The following is a 16,783-nucleotide window of genomic DNA, read 5'->3' as shown; positions in this document are numbered from 1 at the left end:
TGCAGCGGAAACATCCCTGGCTGCCCCTGGGCGCAGAGAGGCACAGGTGCTTTTTCTCCGACGTCCGAGAGCCGCGCCCGCTGCGCCGGGCCCACGATCGCGCCCCCTGCGCGGGCTCCCGCTCGCCCTTTGCGCCCCAGTCCCCCCTCGCCCTCCCCCTCATCCAGGGAGGCGGGGGGAGGCGCGGGGCCACAGGTAATCATTGCCAGCGGGGCCCGCGGGGGGAAGCGGGGGTGGGCGGCGCGGCGGGGCGCGGGCATAAAGGGGCGCGGCGCGGCGCCCGTGCGCCCGGCTCCCGCGCAGCATGCCCGCCCGCGCCCCGCCGCGCCGCCTGCGGGCGTTTCCGCCGCCGCCGCCGCCGCTGTGGCTGCTACTGCTGGCCCTGGGCGGTCGCCCCCTGCGCGCCGAGCCCGGCGACGGCGCGCAGACCTGGGCCCGCTTCGCGCGCCCTCCGACCCCCGAGGCCGCGGGGCTACTCCACGACACCTTCCCCGACGGCTTCCTCTGGGCCGTGGGCAGCGCTGCCTACCAGACGGAGGGCGGCTGGCAGCAGCACGGCAAGGGCGCCTCCATCTGGGACACGTTCACCCACCGCCCCCCGGCGCCTCCAGGCGACCCCTCGGCGGCCGGCTGGCCGTCGGGCGCCCCGTCGCCCCCCCCGCCCGCCACCGGGGACGTGGCCAGCGACGGCTACAACAATGTCTTTCGAGACACGGAGGGGCTGCGCGAGCTCGGGGTCACCCATTACCGCTTCTCCATCTCGTGGGCGCGGGTGCTCCCCAATGGCAGCGCCAGCGCCCCCAACCGGGAGGGGCTGCGCTACTACCGGCGTCTGCTGGAGCGGCTGCGGGAGCTGGGCGTGCAGCCCGTGGTCACCTTGTACCACTGGGACCTGCCCCAGCGCCTGCAGGATGCCTACGGCGGCTGGGCCAACCGCGCCCTGGCCGACCACTTCAGGGATTACGCCGAGCTCTGCTTCCGCCACTTCGGCGGCCAGGTCAAGTACTGGATCACCATCGACAACCCCTACGTGGTGGCCTGGCACGGCTACGCCACAGGGCGCCTGGCTCCCGGCGTCCGGGGCAGCCCGCGACTCGGTTACCTGGTGGCGCACAACCTCCTCCTGGTGAGTGCGAGGGGGCCAGGTGGAGGGCCACGCCGGGGAGAGGGCCCCTGGAGACGCCAGGGCAAGAGGGGTGTCTGACTGGGGGATGCCAATCAGAGGAGGTTCCATTGGAGCACACCTGTGCGGTTTCCTGGGGTTCACGCCCAGGGAGGGTGGGGGGCGCTGAGCTTCTTGGGTTTCCCAGGAAATCGTGGAGTCGAGAATGGGAGGGAAACCCCGCGGTGGGCGCGCCAGGGGACTGCCTTTTTTGAGGCCACCGTCAAAAAGAAATGGGGATTCGTTTCTCTCATGAGAAATGGGAGCGCCTTTCTCTTGAGGGTAGAGAATTCCTAGAGGTGAAATAGGACTAGGAGCGGCCGCCAGAGCACGAGGAAAGAAGTTTGCTTGGAAGCCACACAGACAGCATTGCTCTCTGCTAGAGTTTGTGGAGATGTCACGAGTTCAGTTTAATCCAATAAGATCTGTCTTGCTTGTGGCACAAGTTCACACTGCAGCAAACTCGAAGATGTTAAAATCGCATCTCCTGCAGAGCAGAGTTTCAACTGTCTTTGGAAGTTCTTTCAGTGGCAGGATTGAGAACTACATCCGCCAACCTTACTTAATCAGCAGGAGTGTGAAGACCCCTTGTACAGTCTTAAAAAAAGCTACCTAAGATACAGAAACTACTAAAGGGCGGGATAGATTGTGTACTACAATAACTGTATGTACGCGATGCTGTCTCCAGTTGGAAGGATTCCCCAGGGATGAGATTATTAGCCTGACAAAATTGATTTTAACACCCTTGTGCAAAAGGCTTAATACATTTTGGCAGAGGAGGAATTAATGTGCCATGATGATGACGTCTTCCAAAGAATTATTTCTCCCTTTTCTCCTTAGTCTTCAAGATTAGGTTCATCAATTTGAGGGTTCCTTTATAACGTCAGTTGTTTGTACACTTCTTACAGTTTTGTATCATAATAGAATATTTTATATGTATATGTGCAAACCTTTTAATAAATGGGCTTAAATGTATAACATTTGGCACAGTATTTTGGTGACTTCTGCATTTACTGGAAGACCTATTTTTAAATTTAGAATTAAGCCACATATTTTGAACAAAGTCAAGATGAAGACTCACTTCTACACACTTTTAATCGAAGCCATAGGTAATTGAGGCAGAACAGTTCCTGGGTCATTGAGTTGACTTACCACTCAGAGCTGCTGATAGTGTGTAATAAGGGCTAATTAGATTGTGTGTCAGCTCCAAAAAAACCTGCTTGCTACCACAGGTCATAAAAGAATGTTGAGTTTGTTTGACCAAAAACTTGTGATTTAGTGATTCCATATTGACATATATATATTTTTCAGTAAGATGCTTTAGAGCAGTGGTAAGAAATGTGTTCAGTCTGTCAGTTCTTTTAAGGAATCAGAAGACCCAAACAGCACCTGTTCATGATTGGTGATAGAAAACTATGGAAAAAGCTTGTCCCTCTTTTGGAGAAAACATAAGCAAATTTCAGTTCATGTCAGAAACAAGAGATTTGTGGACCAACTGAAGGACCAAATAGACTATTCCTGCAAAATTACTATTGTAGATTTAAATCGTATGAGTTCTGTTTTTAGAATGCATGTAATAAACTCTGTATGAATATAAAACTCATCAATTGTTATGATAACCACTTACCCATTCATTTCATACATAAGATAAGGAACTGGGACCACAGGAGCTTTCTGGTACTCTGGTATATTAAACAGTCAACACGCTTTTGACTCTTGTGCCCACTTTTTGCCTTTTGATTAACTTCCCAGTTATATTTTTGTCTCCTTACACAAAAACTTGCCAAACACTAACCATCCTTCCCAGTGGACTTTGTGTTCATAAGAAATTAGTAACAAATGGACAGTTGCTTTTGCTGATGTTGCAAACATAATTATAGTTGCTGTAAAAAATTAATTTTGCTTTCACATATCTTTGGTTCGGAGTGTAGTCATTCTTATATCTTATGAAGAAGTAAGTTGTTATGATCAAAGATGATATCTTTAATTATGTCCTATGAGATATTTTCATTCTGATGTTAATATTCTTTCTTGGTGTTTGTGTTATGGGGAGGGGAATATGGAAGTTTTGATCTTATTTGAAAAGATAAATCATATTCCCAGATTTTGGTAATGGAACATTTTGGTGATATTAATAGAACTTTTCAGCCAGGTTTTAGGTATTCCTGGTAGGGGCTACTGAGCCCTTAGCACATTTATTTACATTTGGGGATCTGATGCTGGTGAAGGATTGATCTGGCCAGCACTCCTCCCCTCCCCATTCTGTGTTTCCACTAATTTACAAGTAGACTAAGGAGATGCCTTAGGGAGACTGGAAATTTGACACCCCCCCCCAACCCTGTCTCCCCCCATCCCAGCACCAGATTCTTAAGAACCATTGTCTGATGGCCTGGAGGACAGAGGCAGGCCAGACAAACTGCAGGATGAATAATGGGATGGGGAAGCTTTGCTCGGAATGGAGGTCTTCCTGTTTTTTGTGGGGTTTTGGTACTGAGGTCCCCTTGATAGAAATAGCCTGTGTGTGTGTGTGTATGAGAGGAAGAGACAGAGCCTGACAGAGCCAGAACTGATAGAAAGATTTCCCTGCAGAGCCCATGGAATCCAGACCGCTTTGCTCATCCAAATATAACCCGGAAAGAAGACGTAACTTCTCTCTAGCTTGAAGAGGGACTGCTGTGCCTTCTCAGCTCTAGAAAGATGGGTCTTAATGGCTCCTGAAGAACTAGTGTTAAGGCTGGTAGTTGGAGTCCAGCTCCAATGGTGCCTGGGAGTTTTTGTTCTGCCCATGGGATTCTGGGGAGGACCAGGATCAAGTTCGAGATACACATGGGACTCCCAGGGAGTCTTGAAAATGTCTGTTCAGGGAACCTGTGACAAAAAGACAACTTTTTGGGGGGCACGGGGGATATTTACTTATTTATTTTGCTGTGTTGGGTCTTAGTGCGGCACATGGACTCTTAGTTGTGGCTTGTGGGATCTAGGTCCCCAACCAGAGGTTGAACCCAGGCCCCCTGCATTGGAAGCACAGAGTCTTAGCCTCTGGACCACAAGGAAGTCCCAAAAGACAACTTCTTTCACTTAAGTAGGTGGGGCTGGGAGATACTACTTTGCGCATTAGATATAGTACAGACCTGCCTGGTTCTGAGCATCAGTGCTCCTGTCAGCTGATCTGTCTACAGCATCTGTCCAACTGCTCTTCTCTTTCTTGACACACTTTCTTAGCTTGGCTTCCAGAACCTCACTGTCTCTCCCTTCTCTCAGCTCACTGGCAACTTCTTCCCAGTTCCCTTTGCTTATTCCTCCCTGTCATGTCTCTAAATGTTGGAGTGCTGGGGCCTCCCTCCTGGGGCCTAAGCTCTAGATTCACTCCAAATGAGTTCTTTGAAGACTCTATATCCTGATGACTCCAAATTTTGAGTCTCCAGCTAGAACTTCTCCCCTGAGAAATTCTTCTTCTCCTATATCTGAGTGTAGAAGAAGAACTTCTCCTTCTCTATCTGAGTGTAGAGCTTATCCTCTTTGATGTCAAATAGACATGCCACATTTAACATCGAAAAGCAAATTCCTGTCTTCCCCATCTCCATCGTGGTAGCTTTGCTCTTTCAGTTGGTTGGACACCAAAGCTTAACTTCTTCCTTTCTCTAAAATCTTATGTTCAATCCATCAACCAATCCTATAGCTCTGCTGCTGCTGCTGCTAAGTCACTTCAGTCGTGTCCGACTCTGTGTGACCCCATAGATGACAGCCCACTAGGCTTCCCCGGCCTTGGGATTCTCCAGGCAAGAACACTGGAGTGGGTTACCATTTCCTTCTCCAGTACATGAAAAGTGAAAGTGAAGTCGCTCAATCGTGTCCGACTCTTAGTGACCCCGTGGGCTGCAGCCTACCAGGTTCTTCCATCCGTGGGATTGTCCAGGCAAGAGTACTGGAGTGGGTTGCCATTGCCTTCTCCAGCCTATAGCTCTACTTACCTTCAAAATGTATACAGAATCCAGCCACTTCTCTCTTTATCTAAAACTCCAGGTCCAAGCCCCCATCACATTCTGCCTGGATCACTGGAACAGCCTATGACGGATGTCCTTGCCTCTGCCCTTGCTCCTTGCAGTTTGCCACGGCAGATATTCCCAAGGATATCATTATGAATGAACAGGATAAAGTCCCCTGTTTATTAAAATCACATTTTTTTTCTTTAAGAACTAGCTCACATGCTCCCTTTGGCCCTACACTCAAATGCCATCTGTTCCTTCTGTGGAACCCACAGTGCTTCACTCTGATGCCCCCTACCACACTTTTTCTTTCATTTAATCATTTGCTTCACTAGCCAGGTAATTCCTTAAATGAGGAAAACACATTCACTTCATCTATCCTAAAATGCCATCTTGCCCTTGGTAAGTGCTAAGTAAGTGACTTCTGGCTATTTACCAGCCTGACTTTGCCCTTATAAACTCATGTTCCTAAGATCTGTTCTCTTCATCAATTTTCTAGCCACTTTCTTATGGGACAGGGAGTATTAAATCCTAATCAGATAGTAAGATCAGTAACTATAATGGTGCAGAATCTGACATTTTCAGTAAAAATTTAAGGGTCATCATCACATGTATGACTCCATTGTAAAAGTTTCCAAACAACTTAAAACTGTCTATAAACACTATGAAACATTATGACAAAGTTTTCAGAATGGGAGATGGGGGAATTCTCCTGGCTGGTTTTAGGAGCATGTATTGGAAGTGGCTTTGTTATCTGGTTGAGCTGTCCTTCCCCAAGTAATAGTGGAGGCAATTTATCTATTAGATACATGTTCGAATTATAAGGCTATGTACTTTTGTGAAGCACTTTACCAATTTTCCGCTCATTAAAATTTTTTGGTACATTGCTGGAATAATCAACTGAGTTGAATGTTAATGTATTTTATAGACTACTGAATTCAATAGTGTATTTAATCAGAAATGGTTAAAATATCTCCTGAAGAGCTTGACTCACTCTTCTTTGAATATCTGATTGAACACAATGTTTTTTGAAGGTCACAGTCAAGTCCAAGAAAAATTTAAGAATAGGAAAAAAACTAAAAATAATTTCAAAATCAAAGTAGTGTTTAACAGTGTCAATTCTTTTGAGTTGAAGAGGGAATACTAAGCATTCAAATAATGCCAGTGTGCATTTCTCAAGTACAAAATGACTAAACGCACAATCTGAATATAGTAGTTAGTCATAAAGTTTGCACACAGAAGTCTTCTGAGTTATCTTATTTTTTCAAACAACATGATGTTCCAAGCCAGAATTTTAAAATTAATTTGTACAAAAAGTATGTTTCTTTGTAATTATTTCAGCAGCATTTGACTAGATTTTCAAATCAGTTTTGAAATCACCTACTTTACATAAAACATATTACCAAATACCTTTTCTGGATGTTTAAAAGGAATGTTATCTTTTTAAGGCATAAAGGAAATTTTAGGTCTAGGAAGAGAATAAAAAACAAAATTGGGAGGACGAGAAATAAAGAGAGGGTAAGTAAAAATGCATACGGTTTCTGAATCCTTCAAGATCCACATCTCAGGAAACTACAAAGTGATACTTGCAATCTCAGTTGCTCAGTTGTGTCCAGCTCTTTGCGACACCACGGACTGCAGCACTCTAGGCTTCACTGTCCATCACCAACTCCTGGAGCTTGCTCAGACTCATGTCCATCAAGTCAGTGATCTATATTTAAACAGATAAGCATAATTTAAACATATAATTATGCTTTATTTATAGAATTATGTATTTATGTGATTAAAAATAATTTAAGCATATATTTAAACAGATAAGCATAATATATTTAAATAGATAAGCTTAACTACCTTTTATATGCTCTATCTTGATATATTCTGGGTACAGAGATAAACTAAAGTATCACCATAGCTCTTCTATCTTGGGATAAACTCTTATTTATCCTTCAAAGACTTGACTCAAGTACTCCCCTTTTGTAGTAACAAGAGGCAGAGAATCATTTACTCATTTGTGGCTCTTTGAGGCCACAGACTGTATATCATATTTTTTTTAGCACTTATCTGAGTCCTTGGAGCAGAAGAAATACTGATACCAGTTTTAATGAATGAATAAACACAGATATAAAATAATCTTTACTTATTTCACTATGTCCTTCTTTTCTTTTTTGTAAATTGAATATCTGCAATCTGCTTTCTCACCCAGTATCTGGGAAGGAGTTTTAAAAAGTGAGGAAGAGCAAAGGAAACAATTTCTACCCAGACAGGAATGTGACCTTTGTGCATTTCCAAGGCAGATAATATCTCCATTTTCATCCAGTGGATGGGGGATAGGGAAGGAGGAGTATGTGACCTTGTGGGAGCTTCACCTGAAGGCTGCACCATCTCTCGCACTCACCTCCCATTGACAGAATTCAGTCACGTGGTGCAGGGAGCGGAGGCGTATGCAGCTGCGGAGCTGTGTGCTCAGCAAATCAATTGGGAACAGGTCATTAAGGACAAGCGGTGGTCTCCCCCACACTGTCCACCTCTCAGATACATTGTGAGAATTAAAACAAAATCAGGTATGTCAACATGTTCTGAAAAATGTAAAGAGCTCTACAAAGGTGAGGTATGAATCTTTATAGTCAATAAAAGCAAAAGAACTTGAGAAGTGATCCTCTTGAGCTGTTTAGATGAAAGGAATTAGACAAATGTGTTAGAAATTGTTGCCTCACTTAACTTCATTCGTAACCCTCAGCATTCAGTGGGAAAGTCTTTGCAGTTATTTCAGCAGCATTTGACTAGATTTTCAAATCAGTTTTGAAATGACCTATTTTACAATAAAACAAGTACCTTTTCTTGATGTTTAAAGGAAATCTACTAAAATTTATGACTGATATAATTTGGTATATTGACTTAAGATAAATGTTTAGTCAACTTGCATGGCTCCAGTCTGAATAGATTTTTTTTTTCTTAATAACATTATTTGCAGTATGGATGTCAGAACATCAGCCATGAACCAGTATCATTTATAGTTTGATAAAATAGTCAAGGTAAACTGAAACCAGTTTTATACATTAAGCCTTCCCTGGTGGCTCAGATGGTAAAGAATCTGGCTGCAATGCACAGACCCAGTTTCGATCCCTGGGTTGGGAAGATCCCCTGGAGGAGGGAATGGCAACCTGCTTCAGTATTCTTGCCTGGAGAATCCCATGGACAGAGGAGCCTGGTGGGCTACAGTCCATGGGGTCATAAAGAGTCAGACACAACTGAGTGGCTAATGTTTTAAATATAATTTGAACAGACATTATTTCCATGTCTGTAAATGCACTATTATTTGATAATTAGAATAAAAAGGCAACAGAGGAATCTTAGGTCAGATTTCTTCTCTGGACCAACTCCTTGCAGTTGTCCTGGGATCCTCTGGCTTCTGCTCAACTATTTCTAGCAAAAGCAACCCAGCTTCTCTGAAGTAGCCCACTTGATTTTATCTTTCATATTGATTAGAAACCTGCCTCTATAGAGGACTCACCCCTGGTTGTGTCTGCCTTCCTCGTGTCAAAAAATAAAACAAATTGTTTTTTGTGGAGACAGCTTTTCAAATATCTGAAAAGGCCACTATGTTCTTCCTAAGTATTTTCTCCTTTATTCACATTCTGGGTCAGGCCTCCAAGAATTAGAGGGAGCTGCCATTTAGTCAGGGCTCCTTCTTGGGGAGATGCAGTGGGAGAGACAGGAAGGTGGTTGAATTCTGAGAAAGCAAATGTGACCCTTGAGAGGCCTCTTTATCTTCTCACCCTTGAGGAGAAGGTGGGGAGGGAGAAGGAACAATTGACCTTTCTATTAATATCTCCCCAGGGGGGTGTGTCTTTGAGGAACAGTGCAGAATGGAGTTGGCTGTCTGTGGGACCTGCCCATGGCCATCGTCCTTACCAAGGGGCTGCGGATGGTGGAGATGACTGAGGACACCTGGAGTTGGAAGGGTGTTCTGGGTTCTGTGTCCTGGGGGCCATTGCGCAGCCACACCAGGTGAAGCAATGCCCAATTCATGCCACAGGATCAGTGGCTGGAGGGGCAAAGGGAAGGACGCGGAGGCTTCTCTTAAGATTCGATGTGCAAACCAAGTTTCAGCTGCCCCCAGGATTCAGCACATATTTCTTGTTCTGGACACTGGATCCTTACCCTACTGTCCAAGATTGCATTGACGGCTTTGGTTGTCACCTTCCTGTGGACTCAGATTGGTGTGAGGTCAGCTAAAACCTCTCAGGTTTTAAAATTTTTCCCTGTGTGAATTGCTCTTAAACCAGATTTTCCCTGTCATCTCCTTTTGTTGTTTATTTTTGAACTTTTAATCTTATTAAATTTCATCCTCAATATGTAAAGGTGAGAGGAGGATTATGACAGATGGTGAATACTTCTTAAAAATTGAACATCACCTAAATATATTAGGGTGAGCAGTTAAAGGAGTAGCAGTGCGCAGGTATAGTGGAATAGTGTTGGCCATTAAAAAGTTAATGTATGGTGATTAAAAAGTTGCTCATGGTATGTTAGTAAGAGAAAAATGCCATTTGCTGTATTATGCTTCTTACATATCTTAGCTGTGTGAGTGAGTGTGAATGAGTAGAGAGCATTCTCCAGTTGTCGCCCTTTACCCCAGCTTTTTTCCTGACATGCCAAGCCTAGATTTGCTATCCCTGCTTTCTGCTCCATAAAATTCTGTCCTGCCTGTCTTATAATATTTCACATATTTTATTGAAATAATTTGTTTCTTGGTCTTCCCCCTGCAAAGATCTCAGCTTTGTGATGCCAGGAGTCATGTTTATATCGCTTACCATTTGGGGGTGTTTCTAGATAGTGTTACAGGTAAATTTTTTTTTTCTTCTGATTGTCTGGGTTTTTTTCCCCTAATTGTTCTATAAGCAAAATGTGGTACTTTTGTGGTGGAGAAGTCATAAGAAATGTTTCTGGGAAAAGATGGCAGATTGAATTTACCCATTGAATTTTTCTCTCTTGAAACCCCATTAAACTTCAGTAACTGTTGGTTGCTCAGTTGTGTCCAACTCTTTGTGACCCCATGGACTGTAGCCTGCCAGGCTCCTCTGTCCATGGAATTCTCCAGGCAAGAATACTGAAGTGGGTAGCCGTTCCCTCTCCAGGGGAACTTCCTGACCCAAGGATAGAACCTGGGTCTCCTGCTTTGTAGGCAGATTCTTTACCATCTGAGCCACGAGGGAAACCCTTTAATAAAGTGACCATTAGCAAAGAAACAGTTAAAACAAAGAAAGGGGAATGGGCAAGAGGACGGAAGGAGGGAAGGAGGGAAGGGAGACGGAGGAAGACATTGAGTGGAGATAACTGTGGAAACAAAACTTTAAAAGCTCAGAAGCAGATGGTGGCGTATTCCTGACTCAGTGGATCCGTGCAAGCTGACTACTAGATTGGCTGTGGGAGAAGCCAAGAACCAATCCTACGATTGCAGATTCTCAGAGAATAGCAAGAACAGGTGCTCTGGAAAGGGTGCTGAAGGTGGTGCTAAAATGAGAACTGGTTGAAAGCTGTGTAAGAAACAGCTAGATTTCCGGATCTTATCCCCATCATCCCCACTGCTGGGCGTATGTCACTTCTCCACTTAAGGAGAAAACTCAAAGTGGATTTTCTGGAGTGTATAACATGGAAAGCATCTGGACTGAGGGACCTCAGGCATATTTGAGGGCATGAGCACCACGCTGGAAAAAGGGACTAAGTGAACATATGAGCCTGGAAGTGGAGACCCGCACCCCCTTTCCCAGCCCCTCTTTTTATTCCATCCCCAGCCCTTCTTGCCCAACAGGCTCTTGGAACATTGGCCATGTGACTTCTGCTCTCCAGGTAGGGACTGGAAGCATCTTCTCCTGGGAATCTGATGAGCTCATGTGGAAAGACCTAAGACGCTGGTCCTAAAGGTTCCACAACAAAATGGCAGAGACAGAGCACTCCACAGTGAAGCTTGCAGTCAACACACCCCACCCACATGTTTCAGCTGGGGTTTTTGTTTCTCATTCTTAAACATGAGTAGACAATTAGGAATCAGCAGGATCTGAGGAAAGTGTCTAACATGAAAGACTGAGACCCACCTAAATAGAGAGGAAAAAAAGCAACTTTGGGGGGAGAAAACTTGGAGGAAACTGAGACTATATGGGGAGAAAAAAAGCTAAAAGGAAAAAGACAGTCAAAAGATAAAAATTCTAGTTATAAAAATAAGGAAGTCATAGGATGTAATGAACAGCTTTGTGATTACAGTTAGTACTGTGTTGTGTATTTGAGAATGCTAAGGGAGGTTGATCCTAAAAGTTCTTGTAAGAAAAAAAACTGTAACTGTGTTTGGTGATAAATGTTGATTAGACTTATGGTGATGGTCATTTCATAATATAGGCAATCTATGTTGTGTACCTGAAGCTAATATAACATTATATGTGAATTATATCTCAGTAAAGAAAAATAAATTTTAAGAAACCTCAGTAAACTCTTAAAGAGTTAAGAGAATATGTTGCATCTAGGAAATAGGAATAGGATAATACAATAAAATAGGTGGGGGGAAAGAACACATGGAAATTAAATATTATAGCAGACTTGAAAAATTTAATAGATTGGAAAATACAGGTGATAAAATCTCTGTAAGAATAGAGCAAGGAGGCAAATAGATGGACAATTGTAGAAAAAAAGTAAGAAAATCAGTGAACCATCCAGAGGTCCATCACTGAAATAACAGGAGTTCTGGAAAGAGAGGGGTGCAAAAGTGTTGTGTCTGGGGACCACATTGAACTATGCTTCTCAGTTCTGTATACTTGCATCCCACATAGTCTGTGGGCTAGAACATGTGACTTGTTTTGTTCAGTGGGACAGTAACAAGTGTGACGCAAGCAAAAACTTGATAACTACTTTCACACTGAAGTTTTTCTTTCTGGATCACTCCCTCTTGAAAGTGCCAGAGATAAGGGCCTCTCTGTAGGCTACCAATCAGACCTTCTGGCTCTTATATCTCTCTGTAAGGACCCAATACAATATAGCAGGAACCAGTTCATTCTTCTCTTTTCATCGGAATTGGAATGCCTGAATCATTGCATCGGGAGCAGCATTCCTCCCAACTAAGACATTCCCCCAGGTTACTGCTGGTGAAATACTTAGCAATTAGGGCACCATCTTGTGACAGAGGTCTATCTGCCCCCCTGAATATCACTCAGAATGGCATTCGCTTTGCCTTCTGGGAAATCAAGCCTCAGTTGGGTTTAGTTGGTCTTCTGAGAAGCAGATGTCAAGATAGCATTAGATGTGCAGGACATTTATTGATGGGCAACAACAGTAGAGTGAAAAGCGGGGGAAGCCAGAGAAGGCAGATGAGCCTTTAGGACATGATGGCTGTCTGACGCATGAGCGTGGGAAGGAGGGGGCATGGGATGAGAAGAGTCTCAGATGGCAGTATAGGTCTAAGAACCATCCAACCAGGCCCATGAGGAGTTCTGAGCCATCATTCTGAGCCATCGTTGGAGGAGTCCATGGCTTGCAGGAACAGGTCTGCTTAGTACCCCTGGCTTGTTTCAGTTATAAGGGAGTAGCCATTGAGAAGCATGGCCTCAGGGCCATTGCAGTGGAGGGTGACGAGGGTAGCAACTGGCGCAATCCGTCAATTATGCTTCTCATGGCAGGAGAACTGAGTGACACATTTTCACCGCTACCAAAAAAACCAGCAAGTTATGCCATTTAGAAGAAAGGAATGAAAATTATTTCCAACCAGAATGTATTTACCTCTACTATCAGTCATTCATGAGGGTAGAATAATGAGATTTCAAGACATCCAAAGTCTCAGAAAATACATCTTGAATGCCTTACAGAGAAGTTATTGGAGGAAGAACTCCATGTAGCATGATATAGATCAGACGGAAGAAGACATGGAATGTTCAGAGCGGTACATATAACTTGGGAGCATAATGATGAATTGAAAAATCTGCTGTGCAGCAGACCTAAGAGCAACCAGTCTGGAAGAGGGGAAGATTCCAGAAGTGTGTCTCCAAGAAAAATATTGGAGGCCAATGTGACCTTGCAGAAGTTTGTGCTATTGGAAAGTGTGAGAAGAATTAGCCATAGGTGCAAAGAAAACCAAGGAAGTGAAAAAGCAATGCAATAATTAACAAAATCAAGGAAAACAAAAATAAGAATGGAAACTTAGTCTTAATTACCACATTAGATGCCCAGCTGTGAGTCATAGTCATGTTGGCAGAGTAACGTCAGCATTGAATATTATTCAACCAGATCCTGCTATATAACGAAATTGCCTGTGTGAGACAGCTAAATCCTCATCCACCCTATCAGGAAGTCAACGGATCTAAAGTAGGGAAGTGTGGAAATGTGCTGTGTGCTCAGTCGTGTCCAACTTTTTGAAACCCCATGGACTGTAGCCCTCCAGGCTCCTCTGCCCATGGAATTCTCCAGGCAAGAATACTGGAGTGGGTTGCCATTCCCTCCTCCAGGGCATCTTCCTGACTCAGGGATCGAAGCCGTGTCTCTTGCATCTCTTGCGTTGGCAGGTGGGTTCTTTACCACTGAGCCACCTGGGAAGCCCCTTGGAAATGTGTAGATATCAAAAGAAAATGTCATAAAAGTCATAGATGGCTACCTCTGGGGAGGTAACTGGGGACAATGGGGGTGGGAAGTAGGGCAGGAAACTGTGATTATTATTTTAAGCTCCCTAAAAATTAAAAAAAGAAATAATTTTTACCATCACTTAATTTTGTTGTTATAGCACATATTTGCAGCATTTCAGCCTGGAGAATTATTTTTGAATCAAGCTTTGAGGTATTTTCCAATTTTCAGATTAATGCTGTCTGAGTTTTTCATCCTTTCGATAAAATAATAAAAGTGTTGAAAAGAAACAGGGCCATGAGCAAACTCCATAGGGTATTGTTAGTCACCTTCTCCCAGCTGGACTGTCTCCCACTAATCATGTTTCAAACATCTATCAGTGTTTGACACCTAACAACAAATTAGTAAATTTTTGTTTAATCAATAAACTCTTAAAATATGGCCCTTCAAGCACTATTCATATATCTACAGTAGTATCCTTGTATCTGTCCGACTTTTCTTCTTCTTGACCCCAAGAATATTCCAAGAAGATCTGACAGTTGTCAAAACTATTACATTGAGAGTCTATTGTGTTTTCAGACAAGCTATAAAACTGTAAAAAAAATTAATTGGGTGCTGGTTTGGCATTTATTTTATGAATCCATGTTTCTTCCTCATTTTCCTCTCTTCCTGTACTGATGTGCTTTTATTAAGCTGTTATGTAATTTTGCTCATGGGTCTGTTGTTTCTGAAATGCATATTTTATTCCCTGTTAAAAATTAAGAACATTTTCAATCTTCAGGCACCTTATGCTTAGTGATCCCTCAAAGTTTCATAATTTCATAATTATAACTGCAAATCCTTTTGGTAGGTCCTTTTTGGAGATGATGAATTTGGAAAGGCATCTAATCTCCTGGAGTGCTTTCCTCGTGCTGTGATTAGGAATCCAAGTCTAGAATGTAGTCTGAGGATAGATACGATAGAAGGCCAAGATGCAACAGAGTCAAACATGCTGGTGACAGTAGTTAAAAGGATTCTCCAGGATAGATAAAGACAATCTAAGAAAGATCTGGAAGATTAGAGCAGGCCTGGTGGTCTTCAGGAGACACAACACAGGCATTGGATTAAGGAAGTTAGATAATTGAAACGATCAGTCAACCTCCCAACGCAGTGCTGCCGTTGAAATCAACTTTATTATGTTGAGGGTAATAAACTGATTTTTAGAAATAGATGTCTTTTGTACAAATAAGCTCAACCACTCGAATATCATTAAGCGTTTGTGCCCGTTGTACAAGTCATGTACTGTATACGCAGTTTGTAATCCTAGATTTTATTTCACATAGATTCAGTTCTGCTGAGCAAGCTCAGAGTAACATGGGGGTTGATATCTTGATGAATTCATGCCTGGCTGGGCGCCCTGCTGAGAAGTGTAATGCCTAACAGGGCAAAGAGGTTGTTTCACTCGAGTGAAGTGGGCTGATGTGGGGGAAGCTGTGGCCCTTGGGGTGCATGTACCCCAAGTAAACCTCTGTCAGGAGGGAGAAGGGATGGCTCTGCCAGATTCTCTGATTGTAAAAGAAGCTAGAAACTTTGAATTTTGAGTGAAATTTCTTGATTTTTGAAGGTCATCTCAAAAAAATAAAAGTAAGCACGACATGGGTTTCCCAGGTGACACAGTGGTAAAGAATCTGCGTGCCAACGCAGGAGATGCAAGTGACGGGTTCAATCTCTGGGTCAGGAAGATATTCTGGAGCAGGAAATGGCAACCCACTCTAGAATGCTTGCCTGGAAAATCCCATGGATAGAGGAACCTGGTGGGCTACAGTCCATGGGGTCGAGCAGCTGAGCGCATACACAAGCCCTAAGGAAGTGACTGACTTCCTGGTAAATCAACGTAGGGTATAGCTTGTTCCCTATAAGGTGTTCCCATGCCTGTCATTTTGACCAGTTTTTAAGTATTTTTCTCTTAAATATGAATGGATGGCAAATCATCAAAAGATATTTAAGGAAAGTGCTCAACATGAAACAGTGAGAATAAAATACACAGAAAAACAAACCAGGAAAAAACACATTATGCAGGAAATTGAATACATGCAAACTGAAAAAGGAAGAATCAGAGAATATTAAAACATTCTTGAACATCAACAAGGTGATTGTTGATATAAAATGTTTAGTAAAAAGATTGAAAGAGAGGAAAAGAAATGCCTCCAAAGTAGTACAAAACGACCAAGAACTGGAAGCATTAAAGAACGGGGAAGAGATTTAAAATATGAAACACACAAGTCCGACGTCAAACTAACAGGAGTTCCAGAAAGAAAACAAGGCAATGGAGAGCAGGAAATTAAGAACTAATAAGGAAAATCCTCCAGAACTGAAGAACACAAGCCTTTAGCTTCAAAGATCTTTCTGAATTCCTAGCACGGTGGATGCACGGTTCTATATAGGGGTTTAGAAAGCTGCCTTCTGTGTAATCTTTCCCAAGAAGCTAAGGCATGTATCAACAAAATTACAGAGTAAATGGGGAGAAGTCGGATCTAGAAAACTATGACTATCATCAGTAAGAAATAAAGAAAAATCCTAGGATGAGAGCAGTTCTAGACAGCATCTAGTCCAGGTGGAACCAAAAGGATTCAAGAGAAGGAAGAACTCTAAGTGAAAAAGCAGAATCAGTAGAATAGAGGATATGGTAGTGAATATGATGGAGAATCACAAAAACATTAAAACACATAGGAAATATTACACAAATTTAATAATGAGGTGATTATTTATTCAAGGGAAAACAAGAAGCTGTACAAGAGAAAGGAAATGTTATAGACTCCTATCTGGCTCTGCAGTGAACAATATTTATATGAGATCCTGGGTATGGTTATTGATTAATGATTTGAATAAGAGCAAACATTTGGGAGAATTAGGGAAGAAAATTGAGAGGTGTGAAAGTTGGCTTTTCATTATTATGAAGAATTATTAAATGTTGGAAGAAGCATATTATTTAGAAATATGGTAGTACTTACTAAAAGAAACAGCAAAAAGTTAAATGTAGTTGTCTGCAGGGAGCAGAAGT

General features: G+C 43.2%; 1 protein-coding gene across 1 annotated transcript in view; it reads left to right on the top strand.

Moving 5' to 3' along the window:
- Positions 1–304: 304 nt before the first annotated feature.
- Positions 305–16,783, top strand: part of KL (klotho) — a 38,108-nt gene continuing 21,629 nt past the window's right edge. The window contains exon 1 of the mRNA XM_027557446.1: positions 305–1,126. Coding sequence (XP_027413247.1) covers positions 305–1,126 — 822 coding nt within the window. The remainder of the gene's footprint in view (positions 1,127–16,783) is intronic.

Source organism: Bos indicus x Bos taurus, chromosome 12, assembly GCF_003369695.1.
Source record: "Bos indicus x Bos taurus breed Angus x Brahman F1 hybrid chromosome 12, Bos_hybrid_MaternalHap_v2.0, whole genome shotgun sequence".
Taxonomy (NCBI): Eukaryota; Metazoa; Chordata; class Mammalia; order Artiodactyla; family Bovidae; genus Bos; species Bos indicus x Bos taurus.
The sequence above is the reverse complement of the archived record's forward strand: the minus strand, read 5'-3'. Positions and strand labels throughout refer to the sequence as shown.